Below are 15,998 nucleotides of genomic sequence, written 5' to 3' on the forward strand. Positions count from 1 at the left end.
AGCTAATATCAAATCCTTCTGAAACTATTGAATAAGGGGAGTTACTATGGAAAGCTATTGCAATGACAAAGAAAACGTTCCTTCTATTCTTGGTTCTCTTGACTAAATTGATATTATTTTTATAAAAAGGAAAACCCAACCTGATGACAATACGTAAAGAAAAACCAGGATGGCATAAATATCCACAAACTACAAATAAAATACTGAGATGTTACCTTAATGGTTTTCTTACTGTTAATGATGTTTAGAGGTGTTGACACATAAGCTTTTTTGTTAAAGTCTTAAAACATTAGGGGAACAATTTTACCATGAAAAATATGATAAAAACATTTTTAGCAAAACGCTATGTCTTGACAACCTTCCACAATGCAGATTCTTCCTCAACAAAATTTTCTTATCATTACGTTGAAGAAAAATTCTGGTTTTTAAAATTTCAGACCTTGCCAAACTTAATAAATAGACCCTCCTTTCAAAATAAATGTATATATTTTCAAGAGTAAGCTAAGAATAATATTCAGTGTTACTCTATCATTCGCCACTTAGAAAACTATAATTTAGGAGACCACATTGCCTTTCTATTACGATACATAAAATTTGATATAGGAAAAAAATCCGTTTAATAGACAGTGATAAAATAAACAAAATACTAGATATTTCGGTCACATATGGAGTGACCGTCATCGGAAGTAAGACTGATGACGGTCAATGCATATGTGACCGAAATATCTAATATTTTTGTAAAATTTATCAGCGTTTGTGAAATTTATCACTGTCTATTAAAAGGATTTTATCCCTATTTGAATTTTTACTTATCGTCTTAGAAAATTCTAAGCGCCTTACGTAATATTATATTCTCTGTAATCGTATAAAAGTATATCCTACCTGTTCGGCTTCCAACAGCTCTTTCAACAATACGTTCAATGGATACTGATTCAGATTTTCCATATTTTGTGTTGGCAGTTATTACTAAAAGTAAAATATAAGGGCTTATTTGCTGCTGCATTTTTAAAATAAGTTTTCACGGCGAAAAAAAACAAACAAAAACAGACAGACAAAAAACCATAATGCATACAAAGGCACTTACCTACATAATGTTCTTCAAGTCTACATACTAAGCCTATGTGTACTTGGGTATGGGCTTTTAAACGTCGACAGTAATTGAAAATAATTTTATTTGTTTTATTCAATACAGGAGAAAGCCATTGGATTTTCGCAAGATTTATCAGTATTTATCATGATAAATATTTATTATTTGTTGAAACTTTAGCAGAAAGAACAAGAGTCTGGGGGGGGGGGGCTATAATCCTCTTCGTGTAAGAGATGTTTTGTTTTATTTTAAGTTACTTCGTAAATATTTACTTTCAATTGAAAAGAAAGTTTTATAACGTTAATTTCCGTTCATTTCTAGCATCATGTTCAGTCTTTGACTATATATGAGGGAGTTACCACATTCTTCATGTGTCCAAAAATTTAACATCCGCACAGCAGTGCTTTGATAATTATAATCGGACCTGAAAAATACATGTTTTAATTTATTTAATTATTATTTACAATTAATAAGGAAGATTGGTAAATCTTGCTTCTCAGGCACACATTATGTCAAATTACAAAAATTAATCAAGTTGGTCAATTTAGTCAAATCAATGACTAGCTCCGTCAAAGCTATGGTTAGTTTATGACCAAAATCCAAGCTTTGAATGGCTACTTTAATTAACTATTTTTTTCAGTCACTTTTTTGCTCCTGAATAGTAAGGAGGACCTCTTTTTCTTTTAGTCCTTTTTTCAGTATCACAGTTCCATTTGACATTTTTGTTAGTTGTCTTCTTAAAAAGATTAAGCATTTATTAATATTTAGCACTGAAAAAGGCTTGTTGGACGTCCTTGCCGAAATATTCCCTTTCTCTTTCGTTATTCTATTTTACAGGCTGACAACCTTCCTCGTTCGAATATTCTTTTCGTTCTCTAATCTTTGTTTTTCGTCTAAGAAGCTATTTAAATAGGTTTTCAATGATTTTGAACCGATTGACTTTCTCAGGTTTTTGCTTGACACAATTTTGGTCCTATACTTGTTTATACTAGATTCCTCTCACGCCTAAAGCCTTAAAAGACATCAGCAGTAGATCTCCACACCGGATGATCTTAGGCCGAAGTCCATAAATTGTTTATGGATGATCACGGAACTCTCGCTTCATTTTTAGGTGTATGCCAAGTTCTTCCTACTATCAGTGACTTCTCCATAGTTTCGGAAAAGAATTTTATAAGCAGTATTAAATGAAGTCCAGGATTCACATCCATGGGTTGGTACAGAGATGAAGTGAAAATTTTTAGCTTCAGAGAGTATTTACTGCATCTCGGAGCTTCAAACAATCAAAAGATTGTTACAAATTCAGTCATGAAGATTTAATACAAAGCTCTTTTACGAGTCCCATTTTGAGCTGATGTGCTTCCCAGGTATTTGAATTTCTCACATTCTTAAAATTTGTATCCCCAAATTTAGACCTACTAAAAGCGTAGATATGACTCTTCGACATTGACTTCGTCTTGCTAGCTTGTATCTGTAAGCCAGCTTTAGAGGCTGTTGCACTGAATTCTTCAATATCCTATTTCTTGTCTCTTCTAAAATGATCCATCAGGGCTACGTCCTTGGCAAAACTGCTGTCATAAAACGATCTCTGACTGATCAGTTGTAGGCCAACACTGATGCTGGCTTATCTCAAAACTAATTCAATAACCATTTCAAAGAGGATTGAGAACAGAAAACAAACTTTCATGGCACCAGACGCAAAAGCTAACCAACCTTTCAGTCCATCTTCGGTCTGTACTTCCCAAGGCTGCTCATGATGCGTCTGCACAAGGCTTTGAAATTTTTGTTAGGATTCCACAGTACCACAGAATCTTCTTCATCGCTCAAAGATTAACTGAATCAAAAGCTTTCATAAACGTATTAAGAACCAAGATTATTTTTTAGCTGTAACTCACTTTATTTGATACACACAATCTGAAGATTAAGTCACAAAACGATCAATTTGGTCAGAACCTTTGTTGTTCATCTCTTAGCGGAAATAGGCACTTTTCTGCCGTTTCAATCACTATGGTTACTTAAGAAGGATACTTTAACTTAAACTTTCTTTTGAATGTTCCCTCTTTCAATATTCTAAAGCGACTTTTCAATGACCATAGATTCCGACAATGGCCAATACGGTTGCAGGAGACAAGCAATAAACACGACCAAGTACGTTTACTCGGATCCAAAATGATCTTTTCCTGAGACGAAGCGACGTTTTGTATTTTATGTGTAGGGATTGAACTCCAGTGAGGGCCCCAGAAATATTGAATTTGATAGAGTAATTTTCATCGAGATTTAAGGAGCATTAAGCAAATCCTTTTTATGTAGGCTATTAATTAAAAAAACTTTTTCCACGAAATAAGTTTTTCAAAGAAAAGTAAAGAACTCCATTAAACAAAAAAAGAGCAAAAATCAAAACATCTACCAAGCGTGAAACTACCACAAATCAGCATCGATAAATAAATGAAACCCAAAAGGAACAGAAATTACAACAAATAACCGAGTCAAACTCAAAACGAGCAGAAATTAACATAAGTTGGGCCCAAAACCCCTATGCCTTCCCAAGGCCAGAACATAATTTGTACTTTACTGAAAAAAATTAAATGTTTTTACTTTTATAATTTCAATAAATCAAATAATGTTAACATTTTGATTACTAAATATCAGTATATGTATATTAAACTGCCAATGAACATTCCTTTGTATTTTTTTTAGTAAAGTGCAAATTATATTCTGGCCTTAGGAAGGCATAGGGGTTTTGAGCTCATCTTATGTTAATTTCTGCTCGTTTTGAGTTTGACTTGGTTCTTTATTGTAATTTCTATTCGTTTTTGGTTTCATTTATTTATCGATGCTGATTTGTGGTAATTTCACGCTTGGTAGATTATCTGATTTTATTGTTTGCTCATTTTTTGTTTAATGGAGTTCTTTACTTTTCTTTGAAAACCTTATTTTGTGGAAAAAGTTTTTTTAATTAATATCTGTTCGTTTTATATTGACATAGTCTTTTCAGGGAAAGAGAAAATAATACTTTAAATCTTTTCGTTTTTTTTTTAATTTATAGTTTGGCCTGCTTTTTGTATCCTGGAGAAAAAATTTCAGCAATTTTTAACAACATACACCCTTTTAAAAACCTGGACACAAATAGTAGTGTTTAATTTAGTTTCATACCTCCTCCAGTTTACCTGAAATGGAAAACTTGATACCATTCGCAAAAAAAATCTGTTTGCTTTCTTTGATAGCTTGGATACAGTTACGCTATTTTGATTTGGTTAAATTTTAAGAGCAGAAGTATCCCCGAAATTTTGAACATAATACCCTCAGTCGTTTTTGGGATACTTCTGAGATACCTTATTGGAAATTAGCATTAACACAGTGCATTTTCATTTGATCTTATTGCAACATTTAGTTTTTAAACATAAAGGGAAATAGGAGGGTGGGCGTGGGATGGGGATTAGTTTCCCTCCAATCAATTTCGACTATTAAAAAGGGCATTAGCCCTTTCTATTTTCAATCGAATGACCCCTTTTCGAAGTTTCTACGACAACTCCTTCGATTCAAAGTACCCTGGTCTAAACAAAAACAACAACAAAATCGATCTTTATTATAAAAATGTCAAGGTTTCCAATCACTTTCGACTATTAAAAAGGGCACTAGGCATTTTGATTTGCAATCGAATTGAGCCCTTTTTGAGTTTCTACAACACTTTCTATAAACACCTTTTATGCCCCCAGGGCATAAATTACAACCCTTACCCTAAGGACTGTGAGAGTGGTTGTCATCCTCTAAGACCTAATTTCCAGAACTTTCAACTACGTTAAAAAAAGGCTATGTCAAAATTTTGATTGGATGTGTTTGGGAAAAAGGTTGGCGTGAGAGGGGCGTTAGTCGCTCTCTAATCACTTTCAATTATTAAAAAAGGCACTAGCCCTTTCAACTTCCAATCAAATCAGCCCTTTTGTAGTGTCTACGACAACGATTTCAATAAAAACCTTATATACCCCCAGGGCATAACTTACAACCCATGCCCTGAGGGCTGTGGGAGTGTTGCCATCCTCAAAGACCTAATTTCCAGAACTTTCTGCACCGTTGAACAAAATGGCTATCTGAAAATTTTGATTGAATGCTTTTGTGGGAGTGGTGGGCGTGGGAGGGGGGTTCAGTATTTTCAACGCATTTTAGAAAAATAAATAGGGTAATTTGATTTTCCAAACAGGTGAGCCCTTTTCGAGATTTCTACTAAAACGTTATATATAAGCTTTATATGCCCCCAGGCCATAGCGTACAACCCATGTACTGAGGGCTTTGAGGGGGTTATCATCCTAAAAGATCTAATTTTCAGGCTTTCAACTACGTTGAACGAAATAGATATCTCAAAATTTTGATTGGATGTATTTGGGAAAATAATGGGCGTGAGAGGGGCGTTAGTAACTCTCCAATCATTTTCAACTATTAAAAAAGGCACTAGCCCTTTCAATTTTCAATTGAATAAACCCTTTTGAAGTTTCTACGACAACGCTTTCAATAGAATCATTATATGCCTCAGGGCATAACTTAAGACCCTTGCCCTGAGGGGTGTGAGGGTGGAGGGGTTGTCACCCTTAAAGACATATTTTCCAAAACTTTCAACTAAGTTGAATAAAATGGCTGTCTAAAGATTTTGCTTTGCTGTGTTTGGGAAAAAGGTGAGCGTGAGAGGGGGCTTAGTCGCTCTCAAATCACTTTTGGCTATTAAGAATGGCACTAGCCTTTTCAAACTCAAATTGAACTAACGCTTTTCTATGTTTCTATAATAACGCCTTCTATAAAACCTTATATAACCCCAGGACATAACTTAGAGTAGATACCCTGAGGGCTGTTGGGGAGTGTAATCCTCAAAAACATAATTTCTATCTGGAAATCAACTACGCTGAACAAAATTGTTATTTAAAAATTTTGATTGGATGTGTTTGGGGAAAAGGTGGGCGTGAGAGGGGGGCTAGTTACCATCAAATTACTGTGTCTATGAACAATGGCACTAGAACTTTGAATTTGCAATTGAATGTGCCCTTTTTCAAGTTTCTACGACAAAGATTTCAGTAAAAACTTATATGCCCCAAGGGAATAACTTATAACCCTTGGCCTGAAGACTGTGGGGGGAGTGTCCTGCTCAAACGTATAATTTCCTGAACTTTAAACTACGCAGAACAAAAATGCTATCTCAAAATTTTGACTGGATGAGTTTGGGGAAATGGTGGGCGTGGAAGGGGTGTTAGTTGCCTTCCAATCACTTTCGACTATTAAAAAGGCCACTAGTCAGTTCAATTTCCTATCGAATGAGCCCTTTTTGAAGTTTCTACGACAACGCTTTCTATAAAAACCTTATAAGCCCCCAGGGTAAAACGTCCAACCCTGGACCTAAGGGTTGTGGGGGGGGGGGGTGTCATCCGCAAAGACTTGTTTTCCATAAATTTAAACCACGTTGAACACAATGGCTATCTTAAAATTTTGATTGGACGTGTTTGGGGAAAAGGTGGATGTGAGAAGGGGGTTAGTTGCCATCCAATCCCTTTCGACTATTAAAAAGAGCACTAGCCCTTTGAATTCCCAATCGAATGAGCCTTTTTTGAAGTTTCTACGACAACGTCTTCTATAAAAAAAACCTTATATGCCCCCAGGGGATAACTTACAACCCTTGCCCTGAGGACTGTAGGGGAGTGTCCTCCTCAAAAACGTAATTTCTATCTGGAAATCAACTACGCTGAACAAAATGGCTCTCTCAAAATGTTGATTGGATGTATTTCGGGAAAGTGTGGGCATGGAAGGGGTGTTAGTTGCCTTTCATTTACTTTCGACTATTAAACAGGGCACAAGCCACTCCGATTTCCAATTGAATGAACCCTTTTCGAAGTTTCTACGACAACTTCTTCGATACGAAGTGCCCTGGTGTGAAAGAAAAAAAAATACATTGTGCCAACTTCGTTCTTATATGCCCCCAGGGCATAACTTAAAACCCTTGCCCTGAGGGATGTGGGGGAGTGAACTCCTCAAATATATATTTTCTATCTAGAAATCAACTACGCCGAACAAAATGGCTATCTAGAAAATTTTGATTGGATGTGTTTGGGGGAGTGAGGGGTGGGGGGGGGAGGGGGGCTAGTTGCCCTCTAATCACTTTCGACTATTAAAAAGGGCACTAGCCACTCCAATTTTCAATCTAATGAGCCCTTTTCGAAGTTTCTACGACAACTCCTTCGATACGAAGTGCCCTGGTCAAATACCAAGAAAAAACAAATACATTGTGCCAACATCGTTCTTTACTTGGTAGCGCTATTGCGCTGCCTATGATATATTGGCATCAGGCTTTTGTTTTTTAGAGTTGTGGCATAAATTGACAAAGGTTACTCCTAATAATCAAAGGTTACTCCTAATTACTGTTTGTCACCATACAGAGTTTAAAAATTGAAAATATGAGCCTAAAAACTTTATTTTGGCTTTTGGCATCCCCCTTTCCTCCAGCCTCTACGAGAGAATCAATCGGCGAAGATCCTAATATATGATGTGGAACAATGCGATATCCTCTAGCCATTAATTTTATTGGTAACTGGTCTTTAATATAGGTTTATTTCTTATGAACTGTACGAATCTTTAGAGCCGAATGACATACCGGACTCAAAAATTACCTTTAAGGCGAAGAGGCTATATAAATACACTTTCAATAGTTCTCAGAATCTTTTTTCGATAACACTTTAGCCATATACGAGCCAAATTGTTGTTTTACGGGTTAAATCCTGGAATTTCTTAAGGTGTAATATCTTTTGTTGCTTTAAAAGGTCACTAGATCTTTTAAAAGTTCATTAAAATGTACTCTCTTTTAAAAATTCGTGAGAACAGAGTACAGACTACGTTATGCATGACCATCCTTCTCTGGAAGAGAAGTATTAAAAGTGAGCATTTCTTATTTTTATTAAATAAAAAAAACAAGTTTTTTAATGAAAGTAAGGAGCGACAATAAAACTTAAAACGAACAGAAATTATTCCGTATATGAAAGGGGCTGCCCCCTCCTCAACGCCTCGTTCTTTATGCTAAAGTTTTTTAGTTTTTTAAAAAACAGAGTTATGAGACAAAGTCATACTTTAGCGTAAAAAGCGAGGCGTTGAGGAGGGGGCAGCCACTTTAATATACGGAATAATTTATGTTCGTTTTAAGCTTTAATGTCGCTCCTTACTTTAAGTTTAAAAAAATTGTTTTTTTTATTTAATTTATGATAGTTTTTTTTTTAATTAAGATTTTATTTTTATAAAAATTTTAATTTTATTTTTATAAATGTATGTATTTAAAAATTAAATTAAGTAACTAACTTCTATATTCGTATATTTTTCTTCTGGCAAAAAATACAAAGTTGCAGATTTTTGCAGATATGAGCTTGAAAACTATGTAATAGGGTTTTCTGATACGCTGAATCTGACGGTGTGATTTTCATTCAAATTCTGTCACTTGTAGGGGATGTTTCCCCCCTCTTTAAGAAATCGAGTAAATTTTCTCAGGCTCGTAGCCTTTGATGAATAATACTAAACTTAATAAAATTTATATATTTAGGATCAGTATTATAAACACATTCTTTTGATACATTTATTGACATCAAAATTTCGTTTTTAAAAGTTTCGATTACTATTGAGCCGTATCGCTTGTTTTTTTATTGTTTTTTTTATTACGTATATGTTATTACTTATATGAAGGGGTTCTCCCCTTAGTCAATACCACGCTCTTTACGTTAAAAGTAAAAAAAAATTTGATTCAGAAACCCTTGAATCACAAAGGCCGTTTAATTCGAATAGATAGCTCTTTTGAAAGCACTAAAAAAAAACTGTAGCGTAAAGAGCGAGGTATTGACTTGGGGGAGAACCCTCTCACATACGTTATAATTTCTTTTGGTTTTAAGTTCTAATATTCCTTCTTACATTTCAGTTGAAAAAACTTGTTTTTTTTATTAATTTCTGCTCGTTTTTTAAATAATGCTTGGAAATCCGGCGCCCCCTTCATAGAAATGTCCCTTACCCCAAAGAAACATCCTCTACGGAAATAGTCTCCAGAGTAACCCCCGCTTCGAGCCCCCCATCCAGACATTTTTAGTACTGCATATTTTTTTATACGTCCACATCACCATGTTAAACGTCGTGCAAGTCCGGTGCCCCCTTCCTTGCACAGTCTCGGCCCACAGGACCACTGCCTGCCGGAACCGAGCCTCCCCCCGAACCCCTTACCCATCCTTCCCTCCCACTACCAGCAAAAAAACCTCCTGAAAACGTCTGTATACTTCCCAATAACCAATACTATATGTTAACATTGGGTAAAGTTCATAACTTTTAGCCCTCCCTCTGGGTACTTGGGGGGATTAAGTCATCCTAAAAGACATATTTATCATATTTTTGACCATGTTGAACAAAATGGCTATCTCAAAATTTTGATCGGGTGACTTTGGGATAAAAATAAGCGTGGGAGGGGGCCTAGTTGCCCTCAATTTTTTTTGGTCACTTAAAAAGGGCAATAGAACTTTTAATTTCCGTTCAAATGAGCCCTCCCAAGATATTCTAGGACCATTGGTCCAATACGATCACCCCTGGGGAAAAAAAAAAAAAAACAAACAAACAAACAAACAAATAAACACGCATCCGTGATCTTTCTTCTGGCAAAAAATGTAAAATTATAAATTTTTGTAGATAGGAGCTTGAAACCTCTACAGTAGGGTTCTCTGATACGCTGAATATGATGGTGTGATTTTCATTAAGGTTCTATAACTTTTAAGGGGTCTTTCCCCCTTTTTTTGAAAATCAGCCAAATTTTCTCAGGCGCGTAACTTTTGATGGGTAGCAGTAAACTTGATGAAAGTTATATATTTGAAATCAGCATTGAAATCTGATTATTTTGATATATCTATTGGTATCAATAACCCGTTTTCTAGAGTTTCGGTTACCATTGAGCCGGGTCGCTCCTTACTTACAGTTCGTTACCACGAACTGTTTGATGCTAGCCCTGGGTTTTTATTTACTAGTTGGATTTCATTGTATAATTTCTACAATAACTGCGTATTTTTGGGGGTAGTTCAATTCGTATTCTAAATTATACAATTCTTCATTTTCTAATAAATATTTATGAGTAACTTTAAAGTTAACGAATTTTAAATGTTTAGAATTTGTGTAAATAATATATTTTGTTGCTGCATATATTTTGATCGAAACTTCTCTTTTTATACTTTCGGGTTTCTTTTGACATGGGTCAATTTTTCACTTACTCTTTGTTACTACGAGCTGAAGGCTCCTATTCTCTCTATCAAACTCAGTTTCTTACATTAAATTTTAGATTCCTATAGCAATCTTCCGAGAATGATAAACATTCTGAAAAAGTGTTCAAGTATTTATCAAAACTTTTATATTTATGAACTTTTTAAAATTTATGAAGTTATAATTTCGAATATACACAAGTATTTTTGAAGAATAAGCTTATCATTTCCTGGTTTTAAGGCAAATTCTTCTGGCAACTGTCTTTTCTTAGGTGTCTCCCATAGACACCAGCAGGGAAGAGGAGCAAGGGGTTATTGGCAATCAAGAAACAAGAAGAAATTAAAAAATGATTACAACAGGAAAATGTGGAATATTCTCATTTAGATTTTGGTAAAAAAAATCCTGTTAGCATTTTATCCCCCCCCCCGCTCCTGAAAAATCTCCTAGTGGCGATCACGACACTGCCTCTTTCCCACTTTTCCACTTTTTGTATAAGTAGTCATAAGAATCAAAAGTACTCATAAACAGAAAAATCAGGAGTCTTCCCCATTCAATTTTGTTACCTGCTGATAGCGTTTCCCCCTTCTTCTGGGAAATGTCTTTGTGGTTTCATAATACCCCCTCCCAATTCGCCACCTTTTGTGCGTTTAAAGCACACGAGCCTAATCTTTTATGTTATTAATTAAAAAATACTTTTTTCATAAAATAAGTTTTCAAAGAAAAGTAAAGAACTCCATTAAACAAAAAAAAAGCAAAAATAAAATCAAATAATCTATCAAGCGTAAAACTACCATAAGTCAACATCGATAGATAAATGAAACCCAAAACGAACATAAATTACAATAGATAACCGAGTCAAACTCAAAACGTGCAGAAATTAACATGAGTGGGGGTCAAAGCCCCTATGTCTTCCCAAGGCCAGATCATAATTTGCACTTTACTGAAAAAAATACAAATGAATGTGCACTATTAGTTTACAGTAAATATGTTAATATTAATTGATCAAAATGTTAATAATATTTGATTTATTAAAGTTATAAAAGTAAAAACATTTATATTTTTTCAGTAAAGTGCAAATTATGTTCTGGCCTTGGGAAGGCATAGGGGTTTTGAGTCCTATTCATGTTGATCTCTGCTCGTTTTCAGTTTGACTTGGTTATTTATCGTAATTTCTGTTCGTTTTGGGTTTCATTTATTTATCGTTGCTGACTTGTGGTAGTTTTACGCTTGGTAGATTATTTTATTTTATTTTTGCTCATTTTTGGTTTAATGGAGTTTTTTAATTTTCTCTGAAAAAATTATTTTGTAGAAAAACTTTTTTTAATTAATTTCTGTTCGTTTTTTGTTGACATAGTCTTTTCAGGGGGAAAAAAAATAATAGTTTAAATCTTTTCGTTTATTCAGACCTTATAGTTTGGCCTGCTATTTGTATGCTGGAGTAATTTTTTCAGCAATTTTTAACACCCTTTTAAAAATCTGGACATAAGTAGTAGTGTTTAACTTATTTTCATACCTCCTCTAGTTTACCTGAAATAGAAGTAGAATAAAAAAATAGAATCCGCGGTGTAGAGGGGTATCCATCCTCCCATCACTCTGAATCTCTAAAAAGGCACTATATCTTCCGATTCGCAGTCCAATATGCCCCCTCCGAAGTTTATATGATTACCCTTTCTATATAGACCTTATTTAACCCCAGAAAATAACTTACAGCCCTTGCCCTGAGGGCTGTGGGGGTTGTCACCCTCAAAGACCTAATTTCCAGAACTTTCAACTACGTTGAAAAGAATGGATATAAAAAAAAAAATGTTGATGTTTCCGGGAAAATGATGGGGGTGGGAGGGGGTTAGTTGTCCTCCAATCACTTTCGACTATTTGAATGGTCACTAGCTTTTCCAATTTCTAATCAAATTAGCCTTTTTAGAAGTTTCTACGACAACAAATGGCCATTTCAAAATTTCTATCGGATTCATTTCAGGAAAATACGAGGTGTGTGTGGTGGAGGGAGGGTATCCGACCTTCGATCACTTTTAATCTTATATAGGGTACTAGAACTTCTGATGACCAATCCAATGAGACCCCTTCGAAGTTTGTATGACCACCCTTTCTATGCAACATTTATGTGCCCCACTTAAAATTATATGCCCCAACTTGCATAACTTAAAACCCTTGCCCCGAAGGCTGTGGGCAGTTGTCATTCTCAAAAACATAATTTCTGGTCCTTCTAACAACGCTGAACAAACTGGCTATCTCAAAATTTTGATTGGATATGTTTGGGGCAGTGGTTGTCGTAAGAGGGGGGCTGGTTGCCCTCCGATCAATCTCGACTATTAAAAGGGGCACTAGCCCCTTCAACTTCAAATCTAATAAGACCTTTTAGATATTTTTACGACAAAAAAAGGCCATCTAAAAATTTGTATCAGATACATTTCGGGAAAATACGAGGTGTGTGTGTGGGGGGGGGGGGTGTCCATCCTGCAAACACTCTGAATGTTAAAGAGTGCACTAGAACTTTTGATCACAAATACAATGAGCCCCCTCTGAAGTTAATATTTTCACCCTTTCTATATAAACCTTGCCCTGAGGGCTGCGGGAAGGTTGTCATCCTCAAAGAAAAATTTCCGATTCTTTGAACTGTTTTGAACAAAATGGCTATCTCAAAATTTTGATTGAATGTGTTTGGATTGAAATGGTGGGCGTGGGAGGGGGGTTAGTTACCCTCCAATCACTTTTAAATATTAAAAAGGGCACTAGCGGTTTAAATTTCCAATCGAACGATCTTTTTTCGAAGTTTCTACGACAGCTCCTTCGATACAAGGTGCCCTGGTATAAAAAAAAAAAAAAAAAAAAAAATTATACATTATACCCATATCGCTCCTTACTATAAAAGAAGCAAGCCCTTCAATCACTTTTGACTATTAAAAAAGCACTAGCCCTTTCAATTTCTAATCTAATGAGCCCTTTTTGAAGTTTCTACGACGACGTTTTCTATAAACAACTTATATGTCCTCAGGGCATAACTTACAACCCTTGCCCTAAGGGCTGTGAAGGGGTGGTCATCCTCAAAGACCTAATTTCCAGAACTTTCAACTACGTTGAACAAAATGGCTATCTCAGAATTTTGATTGGATGTGTTCGGGAAAATGGTGGGCTTGAGAGGGGGTTATTTGTCTTCCGATCACTTTCTACTGTTAAAAAAGGCACTAGCCCTTTCAATTTCCAATCGAATTAGTGTTTTTTGAAGCTTCTACGACAACACTTTTTTTTAAAGAAACCTTATATGCCCCCAAGGTATATCTTACAACCCCAAGGGCTGTGGGGGGGGTGTCATCCTCAAAGATATAATTTCTGAACCGTTCAACTACGTTGAACAAAAAGGATATCTCAAAATTTTGATTGGATGTGTTTGGGAAAGGGGAGGCCGTGAGAGGGGGGTTAGTTGCCCTCCAATCACTTTCGACTATTAAAAAGGGCACTGGCCCTTTCAATTTCCAATCGAATGAACCCGAATTTTAAGTTTCTATGGCAACACTTTCTATAAAAACCTTATATGCCCCCAAGACATAACTTAAAACCCTTGACCTGAGGGCTGTTAGGGGACTGCCTTCTTCAAACACCTAATTTCCAAAACTTTCAATTACATTGAACAAAATGGCTATCTCAAAATTTTTATTGGATGTGTTTGGGGAAATGGTTGGCGTGAGAGAGGGTTAGTTGACCTCCTATTACTTTTGACTATTAAAAAGGACACTAGTCCTTTCAATTCCCAATCGAATGAGCCCTTTTTAAGTTTCTACGACAGCCTTTCTATAAAACTCTTATATGCCCCCAGGGTATAACTGACAACCCTTGCCCTGATGGCTGTGGGGGATGTGTCGTCCTCAAAGACATTATTCTCGGACCTTTCAACTACGTTGAACAAAATGTCTATCTCAAAATTTTGATTGGATGTGTTTGGGGAAGTGGTGGGCGTGAGAAGGGGGTTAGTTGCCTCCAGATCACATTTGACTATTATAAACAACACTAGCCCTTTCAATTTCCAATCAAATGTGCCCTTTTTGAAGTTTCTACAACAATACTGTCTATAAAAACCTTAAATGCCCCCAGGGCATAACTTACAACCCTTGTCCTAACGGCTCTGTGGGGGGTTATCATCCCCAAAGACCTAATATAAAGAATTTTCAACTACGTTGAACAAAATGGATATCTCAAAATTTTGATTGGATGTGATTGGGGAAATGGTGGGCACAAGAGGGGGCTAGTTGCCCTCCAATAACTTCCGACCCTTGAAAAGGGTACTAGCCCTTTCAATTTCCAATTGAATGAGCCCTTTTTGAAGTTTCTACGACAACGTTTTCTATAAAAACCTAATATGCCCCCTGGAAACCCTTTCCTGAGGGCTTTGGCGGGAATGTCATCGTCAAACACATTAACTACGTTGAACAGAATGGCCATCTCAAAATTTTGATTGAATGTGTTTGAGAAAATGGTGGGTGTGAGAGAGGTGTTTTCTATAAAGTGTTTTCTATAAAAAACCTTATAAGCCCTCAGGGTATAACTTACAACCCTTGCCCTAAGGGCCCTAGGGGGAGGACTGTCTTCCTCATGAACCAATTTCCAGAACTTTCAACTACGTTGAACAAAATGGTTGTCTCAAAAATTTTGATTGTATGTGGTTGGGGAAATTTTAGGTTTGAAAGGGTGGTTAGTTACCCTCCTATCACTTTCGACTATTAAAAACTGCACTAGCCCTTTCAATTTCTAATCGAATGAGCCCTTTTTGAAGTTTCTACCATAACGCGTTCGATAAAAACTTTGTATACCCCAGGGCATAACTTACAACCCTTACCCTGAGGGCTGTGTGAGAGTGTAATCCTCAAAGACATATTTTCTGGACCTTTTAACTAGGTCGAACAAAATGACTAAATTTTGATTGGATATGTTTGGGGAGATAGTGAGTGTGAGAGGGGTGTTAGTTCTCCTCCAATCACTGTCGACTATTCAAAAGGGCACAAGCCCTTCTAATTTTCAATCGAATGAGCCCTTTTCGAAGTTTCTACGACAACTTTTTCGATACGAAGTGCCCTGGTCTAAACAAAAAAATATTACATTGTGCCAACATCGTTCTTTACTTAGGCAGCGCCATTGCACTGTCAATGAAACAGAAAAAAAAATCCTGCAATTAGATTGTATCTAGCACCCTTCAACATTTACATTGCATGCTTAGTTGAAAATATTAAAAGGAATGGAAGGAGATTTAAATTCACTCCTAGTCCCCTCCCTTCCCGCAAAACAATTTTCAATATTTATCCGAATGCTCACAGAGAGTTAAAAAAAATTGGGGGTAAAAAACACTTTTTAAGGCCCTTCTACATAGAAAATCCTGCAGTCCTCCTCCATGATAGTGGATGTGAAATTGTCCATCACTGTGCATAATTTTCTGAAGCCTCAAGTGAATCAACTTGGTTAAGCGACATTTTAAAATAAAGTTCTATATAAAGTACCATGGATGGACTACGTGCATCCTTAAGGACAAATGTACCACCGCGGGCCATTATTGCCCCTGAAACTGGTAAGCATTATTTAATTTCTTATATTTCTATTGATTAGATATCTCAGAATTTTATTGGTGGTTTGGTGACCCTCTTTGGGTTAAGAAGGTAGTTTTGTGCCC

General features: G+C 36.0%; 1 protein-coding gene across 1 annotated transcript in view; it reads right to left on the reverse strand.

Annotated features, from left to right (window-relative positions):
* Positions 1 to 15,998, reverse strand: part of LOC148950313 (neural cell adhesion molecule 1-A-like) — a 170,036-nt gene that overhangs the window by 75,911 nt on the left and 78,127 nt on the right. The window contains exon 8 of the mRNA XM_089091834.1: positions 883 to 966. Within this exon, the coding sequence (XP_088947960.1) occupies positions 883 to 966 (84 nt within the window). The remainder of the gene's footprint in view (positions 1 to 882; positions 967 to 15,998) is intronic.

The sequence above is a fragment of the Artemia sp. Qi Xiang Cuo genome, chromosome 7 (assembly GCF_049724085.1).
Source record: "Artemia sp. Qi Xiang Cuo chromosome 7, ASM4972408v1, whole genome shotgun sequence".
Classification (NCBI taxonomy): Eukaryota; Metazoa; Arthropoda; class Branchiopoda; order Anostraca; family Artemiidae; genus Artemia; species Artemia sp. Qi Xiang Cuo.